General features: G+C 43.3%; 1 protein-coding gene across 3 annotated transcripts in view; it reads right to left on the reverse strand.

The window, feature by feature from the left end:
- LOC147028335 (uncharacterized) overlaps positions 1 to 22,583 on the reverse strand; it is a 56,494-nt gene that overhangs the window by 7,206 nt on the left and 26,705 nt on the right. For all 3 annotated transcript variants that reach the window (XM_085878642.1, XM_085878641.1, XM_085878640.1), the window contains 2 exons: positions 18,743 to 18,944; positions 13,357 to 13,428 (listed from right to left, as the gene is read on the reverse strand). In XM_085878642.1, the coding sequence (XP_085734768.1) occupies positions 13,357 to 13,428; positions 18,743 to 18,944 (274 nt within the window). The remainder of the gene's footprint in view (positions 1 to 13,356; positions 13,429 to 18,742; positions 18,945 to 22,583) is intronic.

A 22,583-nucleotide genomic window follows, 5' to 3' on the forward strand; every position in this document is an offset into this window, starting at 1 on the left:
CCACATCGAACTACCGTTCCACCTCCAGGGCATGGCTTGCTCGCACGAAACACGGGAAGGCAGGGCCTCTGCCTGCTCGGCATGCCCAGCTCGCTTGTAATTGCAAAAACATAGGAATCGGTCACAGGGGGCAATCACACACTGGGGGAACTTATCCGTAATCCCTATGTAATTAACACCGAACTAACCGCCCCTCTCCCCACACACGTGGTGTCACGTAACACTTAAGCTCACAATCTCACCTACTTAATATACATCGAGATGTCTCCTTCATGTGCACGGAACAAACAACTCCATTCAATCCTAACTTTCCAATGAAATTCCTTCATCTACCACCACAACCATAACAATATATATATATATATATATATATATATATATATATATATTAGCCTGGTGTTGGCGCAGTGGTAAGGGCAGTGGCTTGGGACCCAAGAGGTCCTGAGTTCAAGCCCCGTTGGGACACTGAATTAATATATGTATACATATATATATATAATGTGTATATATATATATATGTATCTATATATATATATATATATATATATATATATATATATATATAAATATATATAAACCAAGTCGAAAACACCAGGGGGTTGACTCAGCCTGCCATCCTTCCGAGGTCGGCGAAATGAGCACCAGTTGTACTGGGCCCGGTGTATGCCCCGGTTAGAATAGGTGTACCATATCCCTGTGTGTCGTAAGAGGCGACCAGGGTTGCGTCAGGAAGGGCATCCGGCGTAAAAACCTATGCCAAATCATTATGCGGACAACAAAACGAATTTCCATACCGGATCGGTCGAGGCCCGGGTTACCAACGACCGCCACCGGTACCGGTGGTCAGCAGGGTACCAGTGGAAATTGTGCTACTGCTGGGCGAAGGAGGAGAAGGAGACGGGGAAGGCGAGTCCGGGAGGCAGTGGGAGAGGGGAAGGGTAGAAGTGTGGAGGTGAGACTTGGAACTCTGAATGTTGAGACGATGAACGGCACCAGGCGAGAGTTGGCTGATATGATGGAGAGAAGAAAGGTGGACATACTGTGTGTACAAGAGACCAAGTGGATGGGGAGTAAGGCGAGGAGCATTGGAGGTGGTTTCAAACTGTTCTACCATGGTGTGGATGGGAGGAGAAATGGTGTCGGGATAATCCTGAAGGAAGATCATGTCAAGAGGGTATTGGAGGTGAGGAGGGTGTCTGACCGAGTGATGAGTGTGAAGTTGGAAATTGAAGGGGTGATGATGAATGTCATCAGTGCATATGCCCCACATATGGGGTGTGAGATGGAATATAAAGAAGATTTCTGGAGTGAGTTAGATGAAGTGGTGGAGAGTGTATCCAAGGATGAAAGAGTGGTGATTGGAGCAGATTTCAATGGACATGTTGGGGAAGGGAATAAAGAGGATGAGGAGGTGATGGGGAGGTACGGTCTCAACAAGAGAAATGTGGAAGGGCAAATGGTGGTAGAGTTTGCAAAAAGAATGGAAATGGCAGTGGTAAACACGTATTTCAAGAAGAAGGAGGAACACAGGGTGACATACAAGAGTGGAGGAAAGTGCACACAGGTGGATTACATCTTAAGTAGGAGATGCAACCTGAAAGAGATTTGTGACTGTAAGGTTGTGGCAGGGGAGAGTGTAGCTCGACAGCATCGATTGGTGGTCTGTAGGATGACTTTAGAGGTGAGGTTGAGGAAGAGAGTGAGGGCTGAACCAAGGACCAGATGGTGGAAGCTGAAGGAGGAAGACTGTTGCGTGAAATTTAGGGAGGAGGTGAGACAGGGCGTTGGATGGTGGTAAAGATGGGTGGGATGATTGGGCAACGACAGCAGAAGTTGTGAGGGAGATAGCTAGGAAGGTACTTGGTGTGACATCTGGACAGAGGAAGGAAGATAAGGAGACTTGGTGGTGGAATGAGGAAGTACAGGAAAGTATAAGGAAGAAGGGGTTGGCTAAAAAGAAGTGGGATAGTCAGAGAGATGAAGAAAGTCGGCAGGAGAACAAGGAGTGGCGTCGAAAAGCAAAGAGAGGTGGCTAAGGCCAAGGAAAAGGCATATGACGAGGCTGTATGAGAAGTTGGATACAAAAGAAGGGGAAAAGGATTTGTACCGATTGGCAAGACAGAGGGACCGAGCTGGGAAGGATGTGCTGCAGGTTCGGGTGATAAAGGACGCAAATGGGAATGTGCTGACGAGCGAGGAGAGTGTGTTGAGAAGGTGGATGGAGTACTTTGAGGAGCTGATGAATGAAGAAAATGAGAGAGAGAGAAGGTTGGAAGAGGTGGAGATAGTGAATCTGGAAGTGGGGTGGATCAGTAAGGATGAAGTGAGGACTGCTATGAAGAAGATGAAAAGTGGAAAGGCGGTTGGCCCAGATGGAATACCAGTGGAGGCATGGAAGTGCTTAGGAGAGATGGCAGTGGGGTTGTTAACCAGATTGTTTAATAAAGTCTTGGAAAGTGAGAGGATGCCGGAGGAGTGGAGATTAAGTGTACTGATTCCGATTTTCAAGAATAAGGGTGATGTGCAGAGCTGTGGAAATTACAGAGGGATAAAGTTGTTAAGCCACACCATGAAGTTGTGGGAAAGAGTAGTGGAAGCTCGGTTGAGAGGAGAGGTGACGATCTGTGAGCAGCAATATGGGTTTATGCCAGGAAAGAGCACCACTGATGCGATGTTTGCTTTGAGGATGTTGATGGAGAAGTATAGGGAAGGCCAGAAAGAGTTACATTGTGTGTTTGTGGATTTAGAGAAAACATGATAGGGTGCCAAGAGAGGAGTTGTGGCATTGTATGAGGAAGTCGGGAGTGGTGGAGAAAGTATGTGAGGATCGTGCAGGATATGTATGAGGACAGTGTGACAGCGGTGAGGTGTGCGGTAGGAATGACGGACCGGTTTAAGGTTAAAGTGGGATTGCACCAAGGATCGACTCTGAGCCCTTTCCTGTTTGCAATGGTGATGGACAGGTTGACGGACGAGATCAGACTGGAGTCTCCATGGACCATGATGTTCGCGGATGACATCATGATCTGTAGGGAGAGTAGGGAGCAGGCTGAATCCGAGCCTTGAGAGGTGGAGGTACGCACTGGAGAGAAGGGGAATGTTAGTCAGTAGGAGAAAGACGGAGTACATGTGCGTAAATGAGAGGGAGGGTGGTGGTATGGTGCGGTTGCAAGGAGTTGAGGTGGGGAAGGTGGATTGGTTTAAATACTTGGGATCAACTGTCCAAAGTAACGGAGAGTGTGGGAGAGAAGTGAAAAAGAGAGTGCAGGCAGGATGGAGTGGGTGGAGAAGAGTTGCAGGAGTGATTTGTGACAGAAGGGTAGCTGCAAGAGTGAAGGGAAAGTATACAAGACGGTAGTGAGACCAGCTATGTTGTATGGTTTGGAGGCGGTGGCGCTAACAAAAAGACAGGAAGCAGAGCTGGAGGTGGCAGAGTTAAAGATGCTGCGATTCTCGTTGGGAGTGACGAGGATGGATAGGATAAGAAATGAGTGTATTAGAGGGACAGTGCAGGTAGGACGGTTTGGAGACAAAGTGAGAGAGGCGAGATTGCGATGGTTTGGACATGTGCACAGGAGGGAAACGGAGTATATCGGGAGAAGGATGTTGAAGATGGAGCCGCCAGGCAGGAGGAGAAGAGGAAGGCCAAAGAAGAGGTTCATGGATGCGGTGAGGGCGGACATGCGGGTGGTTGGAGTGTCAATGGAAGATGTGGAGGATAGAGCAAAATGGAGACAGTTGGTCCGCTGTGGCGACCCCTAGCGGGAGCAAGCCGAAAGAGGAAGAAGAAGAAGATATATATATATATATATATTATACTAAAGGGCACTCAGTGGAGCGCTTACCTCCGCCACGTAATGCCTGATCCATGAGAACATATTGGGCTCAATACATTTTTGAAATATCATGATAAACAGTACTATATCGTTTTTGGCCCTATCTCTCAATGATGAAGAATCACTTAAAAAATTAAATAACTCCCATATCCAGATCCAGATTCAGATCTTCACCAAAATCGAATCAATTAGTCCTTACCACACACCCAATCTGTCCACCCAAGTTCATCCGAATCCGTCTACAACTTTTTGAGATATCGTGCTATACATCAGTTCAGCCCAATCTCTCAATGGTGAAGAATCACTTTAAAAATCCTAGTAGTCAGATCTGGATCCGGATCTTCAGCAAAATCTAATCAGTTCGTCCATGTAACACACCGAATCTGTGCAAAAAATTTCATCCAGATCCGTGCATAACTTTTTGAGATATCCTGTACACAGACAGACAGACAGACAGACAGAAAGGGGTAAAAAACATAACCTCCTTCACCTTCGGTGGCAGAGGCAATAAATGTGTGTGTGTGTGTGTGTGTGTGTGTGTGAGAGTGTGTGAGAGTGTGTGAGAGTGTGTGAGAGTGTGTGAGAGTGTGTGAGAGTGTGTGAGAGTGTGTGAGAGTGTGTGAGTGTGTGTGAGTGTGTGTGTGAGTGTGTGTGTGTGTGTGTGAGTGTGTGTGAGTGTGTGAGAGTGTGTGAGTGTGTGAGAGTGTGTGAGAGTGTGTGAGAGTGTGTGAGAGTGTGTGAGTGTGTGTGAGTGTGTGTGAGTGTGTGAGAGTATGTGAGAGTGTGAGAGTGTGTGAGAGTGTGTGTGTGTGTGTGTGTGTGTGTGTGTGTGTGTGTGTGTGTGTGTGTGTGTGTGTGTGTGTGTGTGTGTGTGTCTCCTGAGCCATTCAGTGTTCAAGCTCTTCCAAAAGCCTTTGCTCTGTATTCAAAAAAGATGTCATAAGTTGGCAACCATTGTGCAGACTTGATGGGTAGAGTGGTCTCTTTCTGTGTTGAAGTTCCTTGGAAGGGAAATAATCTGTCCTAATAAATGTCTGTGTGTCTCTTCCAAAATTCCAAAACCATGAAACTTGGCAGCCTGAAACTTTGCATGCACACTAAGAAAACTCCAAGGAGTGTAAGTGAAAATTGGATGTTTGGGTTAATTAAAACACCACTTTTGAAGGTAATTAATGGCCTCATTTAATTATATTTAATTTTATCACCTTTGTATCACCGAGATACATCCTCAGTCAACGCTCTCAATGGGGTCTCAAGGCATAAAAGAGGTAACATCGCTGGGGTCTAAAGCCACCATGTTTTTTGCCCTGCTCAACCATGTCTGCCTGGACTTGGAACAGGCTGCAACAATTTCTTCACTATAAAGTTTTGTTTTCGCTTCCTTCACTCATATTATCGAATGCCTGTTCATCACAACTATGAATCACTGTATACATCGCTTTTGTAAGTGCTATAGTTTTCAAATGAGGAGCTTGGAGTGATTTCATGCATTAAATGATACTGTTGCGGGCCGGGGGTCGGATGAGAAGACCACAAGGTGGGGGAAGCTATCTCGGTTCCCACCAGACTCCCCGGAATTGTAGGCCGTCGCACACGGATAATTCCGTGACGTGGCGGGTCGCTTCACTGACCGTTGACGCCAATAACTCAACCGCATGACCTAGGGTCCTCCCGTCTATGGGTTAATCGGGTTACCTAATTAATCACGAGATTTCATTACCGGGGAACACGCCCTCAGTACGCCTTGTCCGAACCAGATAACTTTACGGGACCGGATCACTTTCCCGGATCGGATGCAGCCGAGAGACACTGCCAAGGACGTACCGGATAAAAGGAAAGGATCATTGGGAATAAAGTCCCGGATAAACTAGGATTCGGACCATGCTTGATCAATGGAAGAAAAGACAAAAACGAGCAGGAATATTCCTAATGATAATTTATTAACAATGGGCGAGGAATTATATGTGGCACGATCAGGATTTATTGGTCCTCCGTCGCCACGGGCGGGCGGTCCGTCCTCCGTGGCCACGGGCGGGCGGTCCGTTCTCCGTCGCCACGGGCGGGCGGTCCGTCCTCCGTCGCCACGGGCGGGCGGTCCGTCCTCCGTCGCCACGGGCGGGCGGTCCGTGCTCCGTCGCCACGGGCGGGCGGTCTGTGCTCCGTCGCCACGGGCGGGCGGTCCGTGCTCCGTCACCCGGAGCGGGCGGTCCATGCTCCGTTGTCCTGGGCAATTGGTTCGTGCTCTGCTTCCCTGAGCGAGTGGTTCGTTCTCCATCACCCTGAGCGAGTGATTGGTGCTGTATCACCCTCAGCGAGTTGTGAAATAACACCCAATTTTCTCGTCTTTTGCTGTATTAACGTGTTTTCTCAATTACTGAGCCAATTTTTTTTCCACCCATTACACACAGCTGTTTATAAAGAATAATGCCTGTGAACATATTCCTGAAAAGTCTGTATAAATGCAACCTTGTTTTTCAGTGAAAGCTCCTCATGGTTTTTGGGTTGTTGCCAAAATCAGCCAAGCGTGTGTGTGTGTGTGTGTGTGTGTGTGTGTGTGTGTGTGTGTGTGTGTGTGTGTGTGTGTGTGTGTGTGTGTGTGTGTGTGTGTGTGTGTGTGTGTGTGTGTGTGCGTGTGTGTGCGCGCGTTCATAAAGCATAACTCTGTTTCTGTCTCTGTCCTATCCTTTCTATACTCCCTCCCAATACAGTGCAGCAACCTCTTCCCACACCTCTCTCACTCTCCCCCCCCCCTCTCAGTCTCTATCTCTTGACATATCCTGAGTGGTGCTTCTCCCCAGACGCGTCTGGGCGGTATTTGTGTCCAGACAGCTTGGCTCCTGATACGTCTAGTGGGTTTTGTCTCCAGATGTGTCTGGGCGGTGTTTGTCTCTGGGTCGTGTTCATAGTTTGACCGGTCGAAAATGGATTTTGGTCATTATTTTGTCTCCATCTTCACTGTTATTCTACGCAGAATCATTTTGATGAAATAGTTTGAATCGTAATTAACGCTTCACCACATGTCTGCCTTCTATACCTCTCACCTCACACTGTCTTCCCTTCCCCCACCCTTCCTCGCTCCTCCTCCCTCCCTTCTCCTTTCCACTCCACCTCTTCACCCTCCCCCACCCCTCTCTCCCTCTTCGCCCCTCCCTTTCTCCCTCCACCCTTTAGTATTCCCGTCAGTGAAGCGACGGGTGGTACTTGCTAGTAATTGATAAGTACATGCTTTGGGATGGATGCGTTTGCAAAGAAAACGATTCTGCCTGACAGAATAATTATGTGGCCACATAGATGACACATTGATTGTTTTAGTTATTTGGAGTAGGGCAGAACTGTTGTTAAACTGTCATTCCCATCCTATCCCGACACAGCTTCAGCCGAGTCTGAGTGGAAGGATTGGACAGTGTTATGAAAATGACAAGCGTCAATGAGGGGTTAATTTTTCAATAATTATCTCAATGAATATCAACACCTCGGCCCACCCGAGCTCCTGACCACATACAAAGCTTTCGTCAGCAGCCTGATGGAGTACTGCTCTCCCCTCTGGGCTGGCGCTCCTGCCTCTCACCTTTATCGGCTTCATCCTGAAGAAATCAAGGCATTTAGGACCATTAGCATCTCTGGCGGTGAGGCTGAGTCTTTGGGCCTCTCACTCTATCACCCCAGGCAAGTCGGCGGTCCTGTCTTCTACCGTCTGCTCTCTGGTCTCCCCCCCCGCTCTGTCTGCAATATGCCCCCCCATATTTCTGTAGGGTGCTCAAGGTCCGCCAGCAACCCCCTTCTGGTAAAACTACCAAAATCACGAATCACTGCTCACCTTCACTCTTTCACTCCTCTCTTTTTTCCTGCCTTTGGAATAAACTCCCACTCTCTTCAATCCCACTCTTTCCTCCAGGTCTTCAAAACATCTGTTCACCACCACCTCTTATCTTCCCCCATCCAAAATCATGATCTTTTCTACCCCTGTTAATCCACCCCAAACCCACCTCCTTCAAATTCCCTGCTTTCCTTCCTGAAAATCCCTGTCATGTAAGGACCTGAAAGTCCCTGTAATGTCCATCTTATTTACCCAATGTACCCCACCCCATCCCTCTCCCTTCCACAGATGTCATGTCTCTGTTCCCCATTGTTTTGTCCTTCTCTCTCCCACCCCTCTTATCTCCTTCGTTCTGTGTTCGTTCTCATATGAGCCTCGACATTGTGTGCAAAAATAAAATAAAATAAAATAAACACAAGTGGTTTTGTAACCCCAATTAGCAACAACCAGGATCAGTTGTATAGGAAGCTCCTTGTCATTTCCTAGCCTCCACGTCTGCCTCTTTTTCCCTATGTCATTAGCATTCGTAATAGTTTGCCATTGTCAATTCACACCTCCCCAAGATTCATGTGAACCTGGCGTGTCCACCTATGCAAGCCCCATACATTTTACTTTGAGTTGGCCATTCCACATGTGCGAGCCTCAAATGTTCCGATGACATGGTGGAAACAGGAGGGACCCGAGGAGAGCGGGTTAGTGCACATATCCACACTTAGGAGTGAGGAGAGTCGAGAGGAGGGAGGAGGGAGTCTGCACTTGGAGGAGAGATGGCAGTGGAGAGTCCCAGCAGCAGAGTGTGCAGAGCTTGACCGGTGCGCCCAAGTTGTACGTCCTGACATTCAAGCAAATAGGGAGGACCACTAAAAAAGTCTAAACCTCTACCTCATCCATCCTGTCCATTCTTTCATTGCCTCGTGTCCTTAAATAAGTCTGCCTGTGATAAGTTTAGTTTAAGGTTCAGGCTTGGAAACCGTTTATGTCCAGTTAAGCGTGCCGGCGGGTTTCAATATTATCTTCATTCTCCATTCATTGTTTTCTTGCTGTGTCCCCATCCTCACAATTTATTAAACCTGTTGTTTTTAAAGTGTGTTTGTTGTGAATTTTGAGCCGTGGAATCACCCTCCAGCACAACCAAATTCCATTCAAAAGCGCAGGCGCACGCTCAAACAAAATTAATTAATCCGAACTGCACCGCACCACATGTGCAGAATTCCTCCACTCGGCATATTGCGAGTTGATCTCCAGCGGTCTTGCGTTGCCTGTCAGGGAGACCATGTCTGTTACAATACATATCAAACTGGCGAACTGAGATAAGAGGCTCGATACCACAACAAGAGGGCGAGCAGCTTGGAAAGGAGCAATTAGGTGAGCCACGGCTTACACATGGAAATGGTGATGGTGGTGATGGTGATGATGGTGGTGATGGTGGTGATGGTGGTGATGATGGTGGTGATGATGGTGGTGATGATGGTGGTGATGATGGTGGTGATGATGGTGGTGATGATGGTGGTGATGATGGTGGTGATGATGGTGGTGGTGATGGTGATGATGACTATACTTCCTTTAGATCCTCCAATCAGACCAAACACTTCCTTCATTTCAGAATAAATTTATCTATTTTGTTTGTCCTGGAATGAGTGATCACCAAGCGTCGTCTCTCTCCATCTGCTTTCACAATTCCATCCACTCTTCCTGCTGAATTGAGACAGGTGGTTCTAATTTCATCTGCACTCTTCTATTGTTGATAAAAGTGGAGTAATGCGTGTGTGTGTGTGTGTGTATAATTATGAGGTATTTGTCTTTACGCTTGTAGCAAGGTATTATGTACACATTTAGGACACGGGGGACCAAAAAATGAAAGTCATATGAAAGAGGTCAAGGTCATATGAAATTAACAAATTGATCAAATTGATCAGTGTTCATTAAGGTCATAAATATATATGCACATAAACGTAACCATAGAAATACATGCTGTGATGAACCAAACTAACATCTTAGGATTAAAAGTGCAGATTTCTTTAAAACGTTACGTACTTCCTAACGACCTTTGATGTTCTGTATACTGAACACAAACTGGCCTTTGGTATTGATTTTTTATATCATAGGGACATCTTGGTAAACTTATTCTATCGTTATAAAATCAAGCTTATAGCTACCAGTAATTTTGTAGCAGCATGGTGAATGCAATTTGTTACGTACTGTCTAACATTTTTGACCCAATCATGGAAGTGAACCTAAAAAACTGGTATGTAGTAATGATCCATGTTGAAACTTGCCATTTTAAATCATCACTTTATGCAGAAGTAAATTGCTATTTAAGATGTTCTATCAGATGCATTTCAAATTTCTGGAATAAGATTTTGTAAGCTTCACTATGACTGGGGGAAATTTTGCAAAATCTGAGATTTTACACATTTGAAGGTGCCAAGATATGCAGAAGGTCATAAGAAATGTACTGTTTCGAGGAATTTTTCTATTCTTATGCATAATAATATATATCAAACAAAAAATGCATTTTCATCCATTTTGGACAACATACTGTATACAATCATACATGTAACCCATTTCTAAAAAATGAGCTATAAAAATGGAAAAAATAGCCTGTGTTTGGATAAAAAAACATGCTTTGTAAGCAACTATATCCATAGGACCCAAAGCAAAGTATACATTTTCTGAGAGCACAGACACTTGGGCATTATATAACATTAAGATTGTTTATCTTATTAAAACTGGGTTCAATTTCTAAGCTTTCTCCTCATTTAGGACCACAGTGTACACAATACCATGCTACAAGCCTTTACAGTGTTGGCAACCAATACCCATGATCCCGTGGTTGCTGCTTTAATTCTGACTTGCTGAAAACCAAAAATGGGGGCAAGTAGGAAAACAACGAGAGGGGAACAGAATATTTATGAAATTTATGGTCAAGAAAAACACAATGGTTCTCAAAATTTACAGACAATTGGTTGTGCACAGTATGGTGATGATCAAGTTACCCATTAAGGACATCCATATTTGACCAATGCGGATTATTTTTAAAATGAAATCAGAAGTGTACAGAATAAATCACATGCTGAAAGACTGGCCACCTCAATCAAAAACAAACATCAAGCAAGATGAAGATCTCATTTTGATCGACTCAAAATATTCTGTTCATGACGTCAGTTTACACACAAGTGAACATACGGTGTCATGTTGAGCCGTTTTGTGTCATGAGTTTATTTATCACGAGTTCTCATTATAGGTAGAAACAAAACGTCCAGGTGAAAACTGAACGACCGCTTTCCCAACCTCCATCAGACAAACTGAATTTTGAATCAAAAGTGCATAATCTCATCCCCTAGAATGTTGTTGCTTGAACAACACGTACCGTTGCAGGTGTTTCCACACCACACCACACCCACATCCACACAATACTGCTGCTGCTGTCGCATCCGTGCCCACACAAGCACCTATTGATGCACCCCACCTACATACACATACACCTGGACCCTATCCCGTTGCAACCACACCTACTAACACACCTGCTATCTTGCCCCCACCGTCGTGGCCTATTGGTGCAAAAAAAAAAATGAATGAAGGGCCAATTAAAAACCAAGCTGAATGGACAAGTACAAAAATCACAAACACAGATGAGAAAGCAAGCTCTACCATGGATTCACAAAGACCAAACCCGAAAGGACAAACGACCACCCCCACACATTAAACACAAGTCTTGAACACATTTTAGCTGACCTGGAACATAGTTCAGGGAAGCTTCTGGGATCATCAGTCCATCAGTCTGTCCGTCTATCCGTCAACACTTGCAACTTCTTCTCTGAAACTGCTTATGGGATTGTGACCAAACTTGGCTAAAATTATCTCTAGTGTGGTAGAACTAAAGTTTGTTCATGACATTCTCCCCCTCTACCGACAAGTAAGTCATCGTAAGGTTTAAAGGTCCCCAAATTAATTGAATTTCGATCTCGTTTGGCCACAATTTTGGATTAAAGGAAAACCTTTAATAATCTCCTTCTCTCAAACCGCTTAACCGATCAATGTGAAACTCTACATTCGTGATCGACTACACGCAGGAAATATAATTTGACAATGATGTCATTGGTCACGTGGTCTGGCAGCCATATCCGATCGAAGGAAAATGTTTAAAATTTATCTTCTCTGAAACCGCTTAACCAACCAATGCAAAAACACTTAAAATATACAATCGATGACCTGGAGGACCATTTGATTAAAAGTGGATCTGAAACACAATATGGCTGCTAGTGATGTCTAATTACAGAAAGTGGGCAATATCTCAAAAAATATGAACAAGAAAAAGAGCAATCAGAGATCGCAGACCCTCGCCAGGACTCGTTTTGTGTGGTGTATTTCGTGTAATGTTTGTGAACTGGTATGTTATGTAATTAATGAGACATAACTAGAACTTCCACTTTATTGCAAGGTCATCTCTACCCTCAAACACATCCAGGTACAGCCAAGTGAGCCTTATTCAAAAAATAAATAAATAAAATAAAAAAACCCAGATTCAAAAAAATTAAATAATTCTCGCTGCCACACTATGCACCCGATCAGGTTAAAATTGAAAACATATATTCCTCATCACTACTGGATCCTAACTGTGAAGTTCCACATCAATTGATGAAATGGTTCAAGAGAAATAATTTTTTTAAGATTTTTTTTCTCAATCCAATATGGCTACCAGACCATATGACATCAATTATATATTCATGAATGCCCTGGTAACCCCAAGGAATGGGGAACATTTGTGTGCAGTTTCCCCTCGATCTGTCCAGCCGTTCTGGAGAAGGTTTTTAACATTGGTTTTAGGGTAAATCCAATATGGCTGCCAAACCATGTGACGGATGACATCATATGTGTGAAAGTTTTGTTCCTCATGGACAGGCGGTTATACATGTAAAATTTCACCTCAACTTGTTCAGCCATTTCAGAGAAGAAGATTGTTGAAGGTTTTTTTTTTTAAAGAAAACAATATGGCTGCCAAATCATGTGACAGATGGTGATGTCATTTTTTTTTCCTCTGTTTTTTTTTCTGTGGACCAATTTATCCCTCCCTAGATGCCCCTCAAAAACGTTCATACTGATCGGATGTAGCGTAATACATATGCAATTATGACGTCATAACAAAGCACCTATGATATCAGAAAAATAATCATACTCATTCCCCATGAGGAGTACTTGCAGTATATCAAATTTCAATTTTTTTCCCTTCATGCGGTTTCAGAGGCCCAAAGTTTTTCCATTTTTCCAAGATGGCTGCCACACCACATGACCTATGACATCATAATTATCATTCAAACATTCCATATGAGTAGTCGGTCATATGGTGAAAATTTTGCCTCAATCTGACAAGCGGTTGCAGAGAAAAACACTCACTCTGTGCAAACAAACAAACAGACAGACAGACCCAAATGCGACACCCTCTCCTCTGGCGAGGGTAATTATACGCATCGTGGAGTTGCACCTCATCAAATAGAGCTAATTTTGACACCATGGGAAGTGACATCATCATACTGGAAGTGGGCAATATCTCGAAAACTAAGGTCATAGACATCATAAACTGACATTTGTGTGCAGACAGACAGAGACGGAGACAGAGAGACAAAGTGAACCAATGGTTTAACCCCACTTTTCACTTCTCGTGTGTGGGGTAACAATCAGCAAGCATTTGCCTGATGCTCTTACCGAGGATGATGATGAGAATGAGTGCCACCAACAACAGGATCAATAATAATGGTGCAAAGAAGATCTTTGCTCCTGCACGCCAACAAACACAAACAACAAGCGCATACATTAGTCTATGATGAAAAACTTAACGGGAATGCTGGCACAGTCCCTTTCCTAAAAAGAACACCTCTGGTCACACAATAAGACCTGCAACTCCATGGTCTGTAAATGACGCCATAAACCTCGTCTATTGACCGAGATGGGAAGGAAGCTTGGATCAGTCCTCCATCTTAGCTAAGTCCCACAGAGCAGTTTATGCATCACTGTCGTCCCAAACAACTCGAGCTTCACCCGCATAGTTTACTGCCATAATTATAACAACCAATGTACCAGACTCTTGACAGAGTGTCAGTGCTACCCAAAGCAGTCACTTGGCAAGGGTTATGCTTGGTGTTGACTGTTGCTTTCCTTGCAGTCTGGCAGGACAGGAATTTAAATAACTTGTTCAGGAATTTGTTCATTTTTGGGGGGTATTTGACCTTTTGACCCCACCCCAGGGCCCCAGAGACCAAAAATGATCATAATGCTTTCGCACCTTCTTGCCATGCAGTGTTCATGACTACCAAGTTTTGTGAATGTCTGCAAAACCGATGAGTCGGAGATAGCGCGATGCACAGACAGAAAGACGGAGCCAATTACTATATCCTGCTTTTTTTTTTTAAGCGTGGGGATAATGAACAAACAAAACAATTTTCCTAATCCTAATTTTCATAAACTCCATTGGTCTCAAGAACACGTCTATTCAAACCTCGGCTACACAGCAGACAAGAAGAATTTATTGGCGAGAGTAAATTGCAACAATAATCATTTCTTTGTTCTCAGGACAATGACCAGTGCAACTCTCAGGCCAATTCCATCATACCTGAACTTTGGTTTATTAAATATTACATACATACTACAAATATTTTCTTAACTTTACCATACAACGAATAAGCATTCCCACTCCCAATATCAATAAATAACACGGGGCAACAAAAAAACAACTTTTCATCTGCTACTAAGAGAAGTGCAGGTGTTCTTGGCTAAATCTGGGCCGTCAATTTCAAATCTGGAGTCAGAATTTAGCCAGCAGGTCAGGTTTTCAAGATATGTATATGTATTAATGATACCGAGCATGCTACATTAGATACTTTATTATTGCAGATCAGCACATTGTTCATCTAATATCAGTGCTTAAGGCCCAGTCACACCTTGACGTTTTAGCCAGCAATGGCAACGTATTAAAATGTATGTAAAACGCTGGCTTACGTTGAACTTTTGATGTTTTTTTTAAAGATTCGGACGTATTCATAACGAGTTGGTCGTATGCAAAACATATTAGTAATGGACACAGAATGTTTCGTTGTGTAATAGATAACTTATACCAACGAATGCTGAACCTGTTGTCGGCCTTCACAACCTATGCCCAACGATAGTCGAACTTATGCATAGCGCGCTGCACGCATCGCCGACGATGTCGTGACGTAGCCTATTAAAAGGCTGCCGCACAACGATTCAAATCATAACCCCCGGAGAAATGGAAGTGTCAACATCGCAGTCACACCTTGGCGATCTTGCCAGCATATGCCGACCACTGAAAAATGCGTCTAAAACGCTGGCGCACGTCGAATACAGTATGGGTAAATTTGGTATGCGTGAATAAAACGCTAAAGTACACTATCATATGTCGTAGTAAGTGGAGTACGTCTTGTAATTATAAACGTGTTAAACATTTTACGACGTACTTGCCATATGACACACGTTCTGCATGCGATGGGAATAAGTTGTACGCACGATATGCAATCGTTGACACACGTCGACACACGTTACTTGTAAGGTGCTCATAAGTCGAAACACTCAAGGTAATAGTTAGCGTCAGTGTTCCAGACTCCCTGGGTTTTTTTTTTCTTCGGTATGCCGGTGATGTTGACACTTTGATTTCGAGTGCAGTTATGATTTAAATCGTTGAGCGGCAGCCTTTTAATTATATTATATTATAACCGTACTAGAAATCGAAGTGTCGACATCACCATTATACCGAAGAAAAAAAAACCCCAGGGAGTCTGGAACACTGCCGCTAACCATTACCTCGACGTGTTTCGACTTATGAGCACCTTACAAGTAACGTGCGTCGACGTGTGTGAACGATTGCGTAACGTGTCTACAACATGTTACTCATAGGTTAGAAATAAGTTTCGGGTACGCTAAACATTACCTCGACGTATTTCGACTTACGAGTTACTTAGAAGTAACGTGTGTCGACGTGTGTCAATGATCGCGTAACGTGCCTACAACACGTTACTCATCGGTTAGAAATAAGTTTCGGGTACGCTAAACATTACCTCGACGTGTTTCGGCTTATGAGTAACGTACAAGTAACGTGTGTCGACGTGTGTCGACGTGTGTCAACAATCGTGTAACGTCCCTACAAAACGTTACTCATAGGTTAGAAATAAGTTTCGGGTACGCTAAACATTACCTCGACATGTTTCGACTTATGAGTAACTTACAAGTAACGTGTGTCCACGTGTGTCAACGATCGGGTAACGTGGCTACAACTAATGGCCAGCGTTATGCGGAACGTATGAGTCATATGCTGGCATAAGTCTTAAAATTTCAAGCATGGAAAATTTGAGGACAACCGAAAAGTACAACGTTTAAAGCCAGCATACAACGACGTATGGCAGTGTTTTTCAGCGTGCTCTCAATGTTATCAAAACTTACCCATAACGTATTCGACGTGTACCAGCGTTTTACACAAATTTTCCAAAAATCGGCATAAGCTGGCTAAAACGTCAAGGTGTGACTGGGCCTTTAGTAATTACTTTCACGTCATATTTCGATAACAATGATTGATCTCTGTGTATAATGTGTAGTATACACACCAAGAACATAAACAAGTAGCAGAAAAAAGTTAACAAACATTACAACATGGTAATGTTAGGAAGGGTGTAAACTTGATCGGGAAATCTGCCCCATTGTGAGTGATTCACAAAGAACACTTCAGGTTTACACTCTTCCTTTCATTATAATCAGCGTAGGCTCTGTTCAGACGTGTTCAGAAGTGTGAGAGACACTTGCTCTTGCGATTGTGTGTGGAATTGGTCTCCCGTTGTAAGAACCAGCAGTAATCACCCACCATGTTTGGGTTGAACCGGCCATGATACCTCGTTTCCATGACCGAAATGTCTTGGTGGAACCTTTCGCCATGCTCGTCGCTTCCCTCACCCAGATTAGGTGGGAAGAAATCAAGATGACATCCTACAGTCCATTCACTCATTTACCTTTAGCATGTTGTCCACTAATTCTGCATACAGTTCAGCTCTATGGTTCCCATGAAAGTTCTGCACAACCAACACAAATGCTTCCCATGCTGCAAACTCAAGTGGGTTCGGTTCATTTTTGAACTCGTGATCACACATCAGTTCTCGGATCTGGGGCCCAATGAAAATGCCTGCTTTAAGTTTATCATCAGTTTTCTCTGTGCCAAACTTCTCTCTGAGATATTGGAAGCCATTACCGTCATGATTCAATGCCTTGATGAAGTTTTTCATGAGGGTTAGGGTTAGTTAAAAATTGCAATGCAAACGTGGAAAATTTTACTTTAAAATTCATAGCTTTGTCAGTTTTCATCCATTTTATAAAATTTAAGGTGCATTCTAAAGCTGTTTTTTTATGAGAAACAATATTCTACAACAATTGTATTGCTATAATTGAAAAAATATATAATAATTTATGATCACTCAAAATCACCCGCCAGGGCAAACTACTGTAATTACATATGTACAACTCAAAATCCTAGATGTGCTGAGAAAATTCTGACTTCCGATTCATAATCAGTATACTCCATTTAGTCGAGAACATATGTTTCCATCCCAATAGAAAAAAAATTTTGTCCAGAGATAATCAGAGCCAAAAGTACATGGTGAATTTGCTCAAGCTATTCATGATACCTTCCTAGGGCCTTACTCTACTCAGCATGGAAGTATGTGGGTAGAGCATGCTTTATCAAAGCATGGAAATGGGGGGGGGCAGTTTCAAAACTATGGTGCACAGGGGGTCAAAATCGAAGTACTTTGATCATGATGAAACTCATTTTTTCCGGAAAGTAGACATACTGAGCTTTCTAAAACTGTATAGTTTTCCGATGTTTCATTCGCTTAGGTACCAGATAATTGCAATCTAAAGTAGCGGCGATGCATTTTTTCATGCATTTCACACCCAAACATAACAGTGAGTATCTTCTCGTATATTGCTTTAGCAGTTTATTTGTTGCCAACGCAAGGGACGACGTGGTCACAGTGTTTTTGATTTTATCCGTTTCTGCTGCATTTGCAGCCGAATAAAGCGAATTTTCAACAATTTAAGCACGAAAAACTCATATACTCCCAACAATTTGTACAAATTATTGGCAATGCGAGTCCAGAACACTATATAAAATAATTTAATACCATTGTTAGTACTGTTACTTGAAAGAGAAACATAAATTTGTGCATGTGCTACAAAAGCATGACATTTCAGACATTTAACATCGATATTTTCACCCCCAGCTGTTTCATCACTGGTTATGGTATATCGAAAAATTATGTCTCATTTGTTACAGCAGAGTTTGTTCTTATAGTTTCAGTTAGGTTTTTTCAAATATATCACTTACATTTTCTGATATAATACTTCAAACTTGACGTTCCAAAAACGTGACGTCTCAGACAATCAGAGGTCCATAATTTCATAGGACCTTGAGACAATTCGAACCATTTTGTATTGAAGACCTAATGTTTTTCTGTAAATAGACAACATCTTCAGCTCTCATATAAAATCAACAGTTGTCGATATCACATTTTTGTTGTGTTATCGGCCACTCAGAAAAGTACTGAACAATTTGTAACGGCGTTTGCCAATTTTCACGATTTTGGCTCATGTTGTCTGTGATGTACATTTTCCACTACAGCGTCACCACAGGTATCTCAAACCGTGGGCAGTGGTATACAGTTGATACTTGCATGGAAATCTAAGGCTTCTTAGTGCTTTGAAGTGTTGTTTTGACACCCGTTTTGTGATAACTGACTATTTAGCACCATGGAAAAAGCCACTTTTTTGAGTTTATCTGTTTCTAGTTTTTCATATATTGCTTTCATATCATGCAAAGTATATATTTTCTGAAAGCTTGAACCTTGTTCTATCTGATAAACATCACTTTAGCTGAAAATAATCATCTGTATGCTCACACTAGGTGATTAAACATGGTTGTTCCACAAAAGGGAGTTTTGAAACTGGCCCGGGAGGGGGGGGCATGGGGGTGGAGTTGTAGTGGAATGGGATGAGCCTGGAATAATTATTCACAATGTGTGGGCAGGGCCTCTCGTACCACATATTGAGCCTCGCAGGAGGCGCCGCAACACTGGTCGATCGGCATAGTAGATGAACTTGCAGCCGAAAATGCTCCGCTTAGTGTTGTGGTCTCCGAAGAAGCGCAAGTGGCGGTAGTGTTCACCACAGCGATAGCAGAACTCCGTGCTGCACTGAGAGCAAATGATGTGGTTGCATCCCTCAGTCTTTTCAATGTGAATCTAAGGTTGGAGGAAGAGTTAGGAACGCTGGAGAGAGTTTGAAATGACATTGATCAATTTGGTGAATTCAAACACCCCAAGCACCCCTCTCCCACCTTTACTCCCTGCTTGTCACAAAATCCTGATCGTTTATGTTTTTGCTGTGGGACAATGACGTGGAATAGAAATTGGGGCCATACACATATTGCATGCAAAAAAATGTGGAATTTTGACACCTTTCTCCCTATATTTGTTTTATCCCTGCCCCCCCCCCTTATTTCACCCCCACTTACTCTCAACCAATCTTCACTTTTATTTCTCATATTCCTGCACTCCTGTAATCTCTCTTATTCATATTGTCTCTTCCTCCCTTCCATTTCTCAAACTTTTTTTTCTCAATTCACCAAGATGTACAAATTCTCAATTCCCTCTAACCAGATGCAAAAAAAAATTCTTCTGTAAATGGAGGTTACAGGAATGCAAGAAGACTACTCCAGAGCCCACACCTGAGACTAGACTCAAGAGCTCATGCCTGAAATGCGGAATTTGACTTGAGAGTCCACGTCTGAGACATGGGACTCAAGACCCAACATACAAGACTCAAACATCAGTGGGTCCACAGAGATGAAAGGTTTGTCATGTGATTATCGATTCAAGCTCCACGATGGCAGAAAGAGAGGAGTAACAATGAGCTCAGTTTTACTGAAAATACGGATTAAAAAAAAAAAGAGAAAAACAAACTGCAGTGCATTACATATTATTAGCCCCTTGGATTTAGTCCGAAATGGGGGCTTATGGATTTGGTCTGTATTTTCGTGTCCGTGCATGCGTGTGTCCGCAACCATATCTCGGAGATCTATAGACCGATTTTATCCTTACTTGGCACAAAGACAACACATGATGGTATTACATAAGCACGTCATTTTGTTTCATGACGCGATCAAAGATGGCTGACTGGCGGCCATTTTAGTTGAAAAAAAGCCACCAAGTGTTGAACACGTCAACCATTTCTCGGACAGGCATTCACCGATATTGTTCAAACTTGACACACAGATAACGAATGATGGCTTATATAAGCACATCATTTTATTTTTCGAGATCAGCTCCAAGATGGCCGACTGGAGGCCATTTTGTTACTTTAAAATGTCCCCAACCATTTCTCTGACATGCATGGTCCAATTTTGGTCAAACTTGGCACAAGCCCAGTACATGATGGCATACACGCGCACCTAAATTTATTTTGCGTTCTGATCAAAGGTGGCTGACTGGTAGACTGGTGGCCATTTTAGTTGAAAAACCCGATGTTGAACACATCCTCAACCATTTCTCAGACATGTATTTATCGATGTTGTTCAAACTTGGCACCCAGATAATGAATAATGGCTTACATATGCACATAATGTTTTTTGAGATCATATCCAAGATGGCCGACTGGCGGCCGTTTTGTTAATTAATGTGTCCCCAACCATTTCTCAGACATGCATGGTTCGATTTTCTTCAAACTTGGCACAGGGACAGTATATGATGGCATGCACATGCCACTCACTTTATTTTGTGATCTGATCAAGGATTGCCAACTGGTAGACTGAAGGCCATTTTAGTTGTACATAAATATGGGCTAGCCCTTAACTCCGTATAGCAAAATTACGAAAACAATGGGGGCTATGACATTTTATGTCTTTTTCACTTGATAACTACTAGGAAGAGAACCCATCTCCAGTGATGGGAACAGCAAGCAAAACTATCCATCCCAAGATGGGGAAAAGTTCAAGTTAATCTATAAATTTAAATTATTCCATGGACTTTACAAAGTTTAATTGTGTTGCACTCTTGGTTTCACTCAGAGCCAAAGCTCTGAACAACTTATACTGTACACCGTGAAATGGTGATGCAGCATTTCACAGTGGAGATTAAATTTGTCGAAAAAGAGGGCAAAATATCCTGCTTGCAAAATAAAATTTGGCATCAACATTATTTATGCCTGCTCTCCAGTCATTTCAAAATTGAATATTGAGCTTTTCAAACACAGCACGGGAAGCAGCCGCCATAAACGAGAGACAGACAAACACACAAACAGACACCACAGTCCGCGATATGTAATAGACTAGCAAATACCACCCATCGCTTCGCTAACGGGAATACTAAGAGGGGGAAGAAAAAGGAGAGGGAGAGTGGGGTGGGGGAGAGATCGGAGGGGAAGTGAAGAGGTGGAGTAAGAAAGAGAGAGGAGGGAGGGGAACTGAGGAGATGGAGGGGGAAAGAGAGAGGTGGGAGGGGAAGCAAGGAGAAAGGTAGAAGGGAAGGCAGTGAGAGGTAAGAGGAAGGGAAGGCAGACATGTGGTGGAGCGTCAATTACGATTCATACCATCTCATCAAAATTATTCTGCATAGAATAACAGTGACGATGGAAACAAAATAATGTCTGAAATCCATTTTCTACCGATCATACAAAAATACTCCCCAGAGACAAACACCGCCCGGACATAAACACCGCCTGGAGACAAACAATGCCCAGACACGTCCGGAGACAAACCCCTGTTGAGACATAAACACCGCCCGGAAACAAACACCACCCAGACAGGTCCAGAGACAAACAAACATTGCCCGGACAGGCCCAGAGACAAACACCGCCCGGACATAAATACCATCCCGACACATCCAGAGACAGAGACAGAGATGGATCGAGAGAGCAAGGGTGTTGCACTGCATTAGGAGGGGGTGGAGCGAGAATAGGACAGACAGAGAGACAGAGACAGAGACAGAGACAGAGACAGAGAGATGTTATGCTTAACACACACACACACACACACACACACACACACACACACACACACACACACACACACACACACACACACACACACACACACACACACACACACACACACACACACACACTCGTGATTCGCAGATATCGGCAATTTTTCAAGAATTAGCAGATTGGAGTCTGTGAATACCGACTACAGTACGTACTGTATACAACTCAAACCTTGAGTAGCTTCAATCCTTGTTTTGGGAGAATATCAAGAAACAAAATTTTTAAAACAACGTTGCTTTATAGATGGTTCAAGGAGATGTGCATAAACATTAATGTTTATAAACAGCTGCGTGTGACGGGTGGAAAAAAAATTTGGCTCTGTCATTGAGAAAACACGTGAATATGGAAAACAGCTCAGAAATCGGGTGTTATCAAATGTATTTTGCTTTGAAACTCACAAAGAGAAACATGTAACCTTTGTAAAGCACACCCAAGTCAAATAAAATAACCAATTGCTTTAATGCCTGGTGTTGGCGTAATGGTTAGGATGGTGAGCTTTTGGGATCCTAAGATCCTGAGTTCAAATCCTGCTCGGCTGTTGAATTAGTACTTTGTGGGGTTGATTCTGCTTGTCATCCTTCCGATGTCGGCAAAAAATGAGTGCCAGTTTGCTGGTTTCCTATGTTGGAGTGGCGACCCGTCCAGGATTGTGATCAATAGCCAAGGGGACTGCTTAGGCAGCACCAATGCTCTGCAAAGAGTATGGTCCCAAGGGAATGGAATTGCTTTAGAAACAGCCAAGAGGACAAAGGAAAATGTGATAGCTTGTACGCTGCTGACATTAAAAGTACAAACCTCCACCATCCAGCATCATCATCATAAGATACGGGATGAAACTTTAC

This window comes from Eptatretus burgeri, chromosome 4, assembly GCF_056783735.1.
Source record: "Eptatretus burgeri isolate ZD-2024b chromosome 4, Ebu_testis_v1, whole genome shotgun sequence".
Taxonomy (NCBI): Eukaryota; Metazoa; Chordata; class Myxini; order Myxiniformes; family Myxinidae; genus Eptatretus; species Eptatretus burgeri.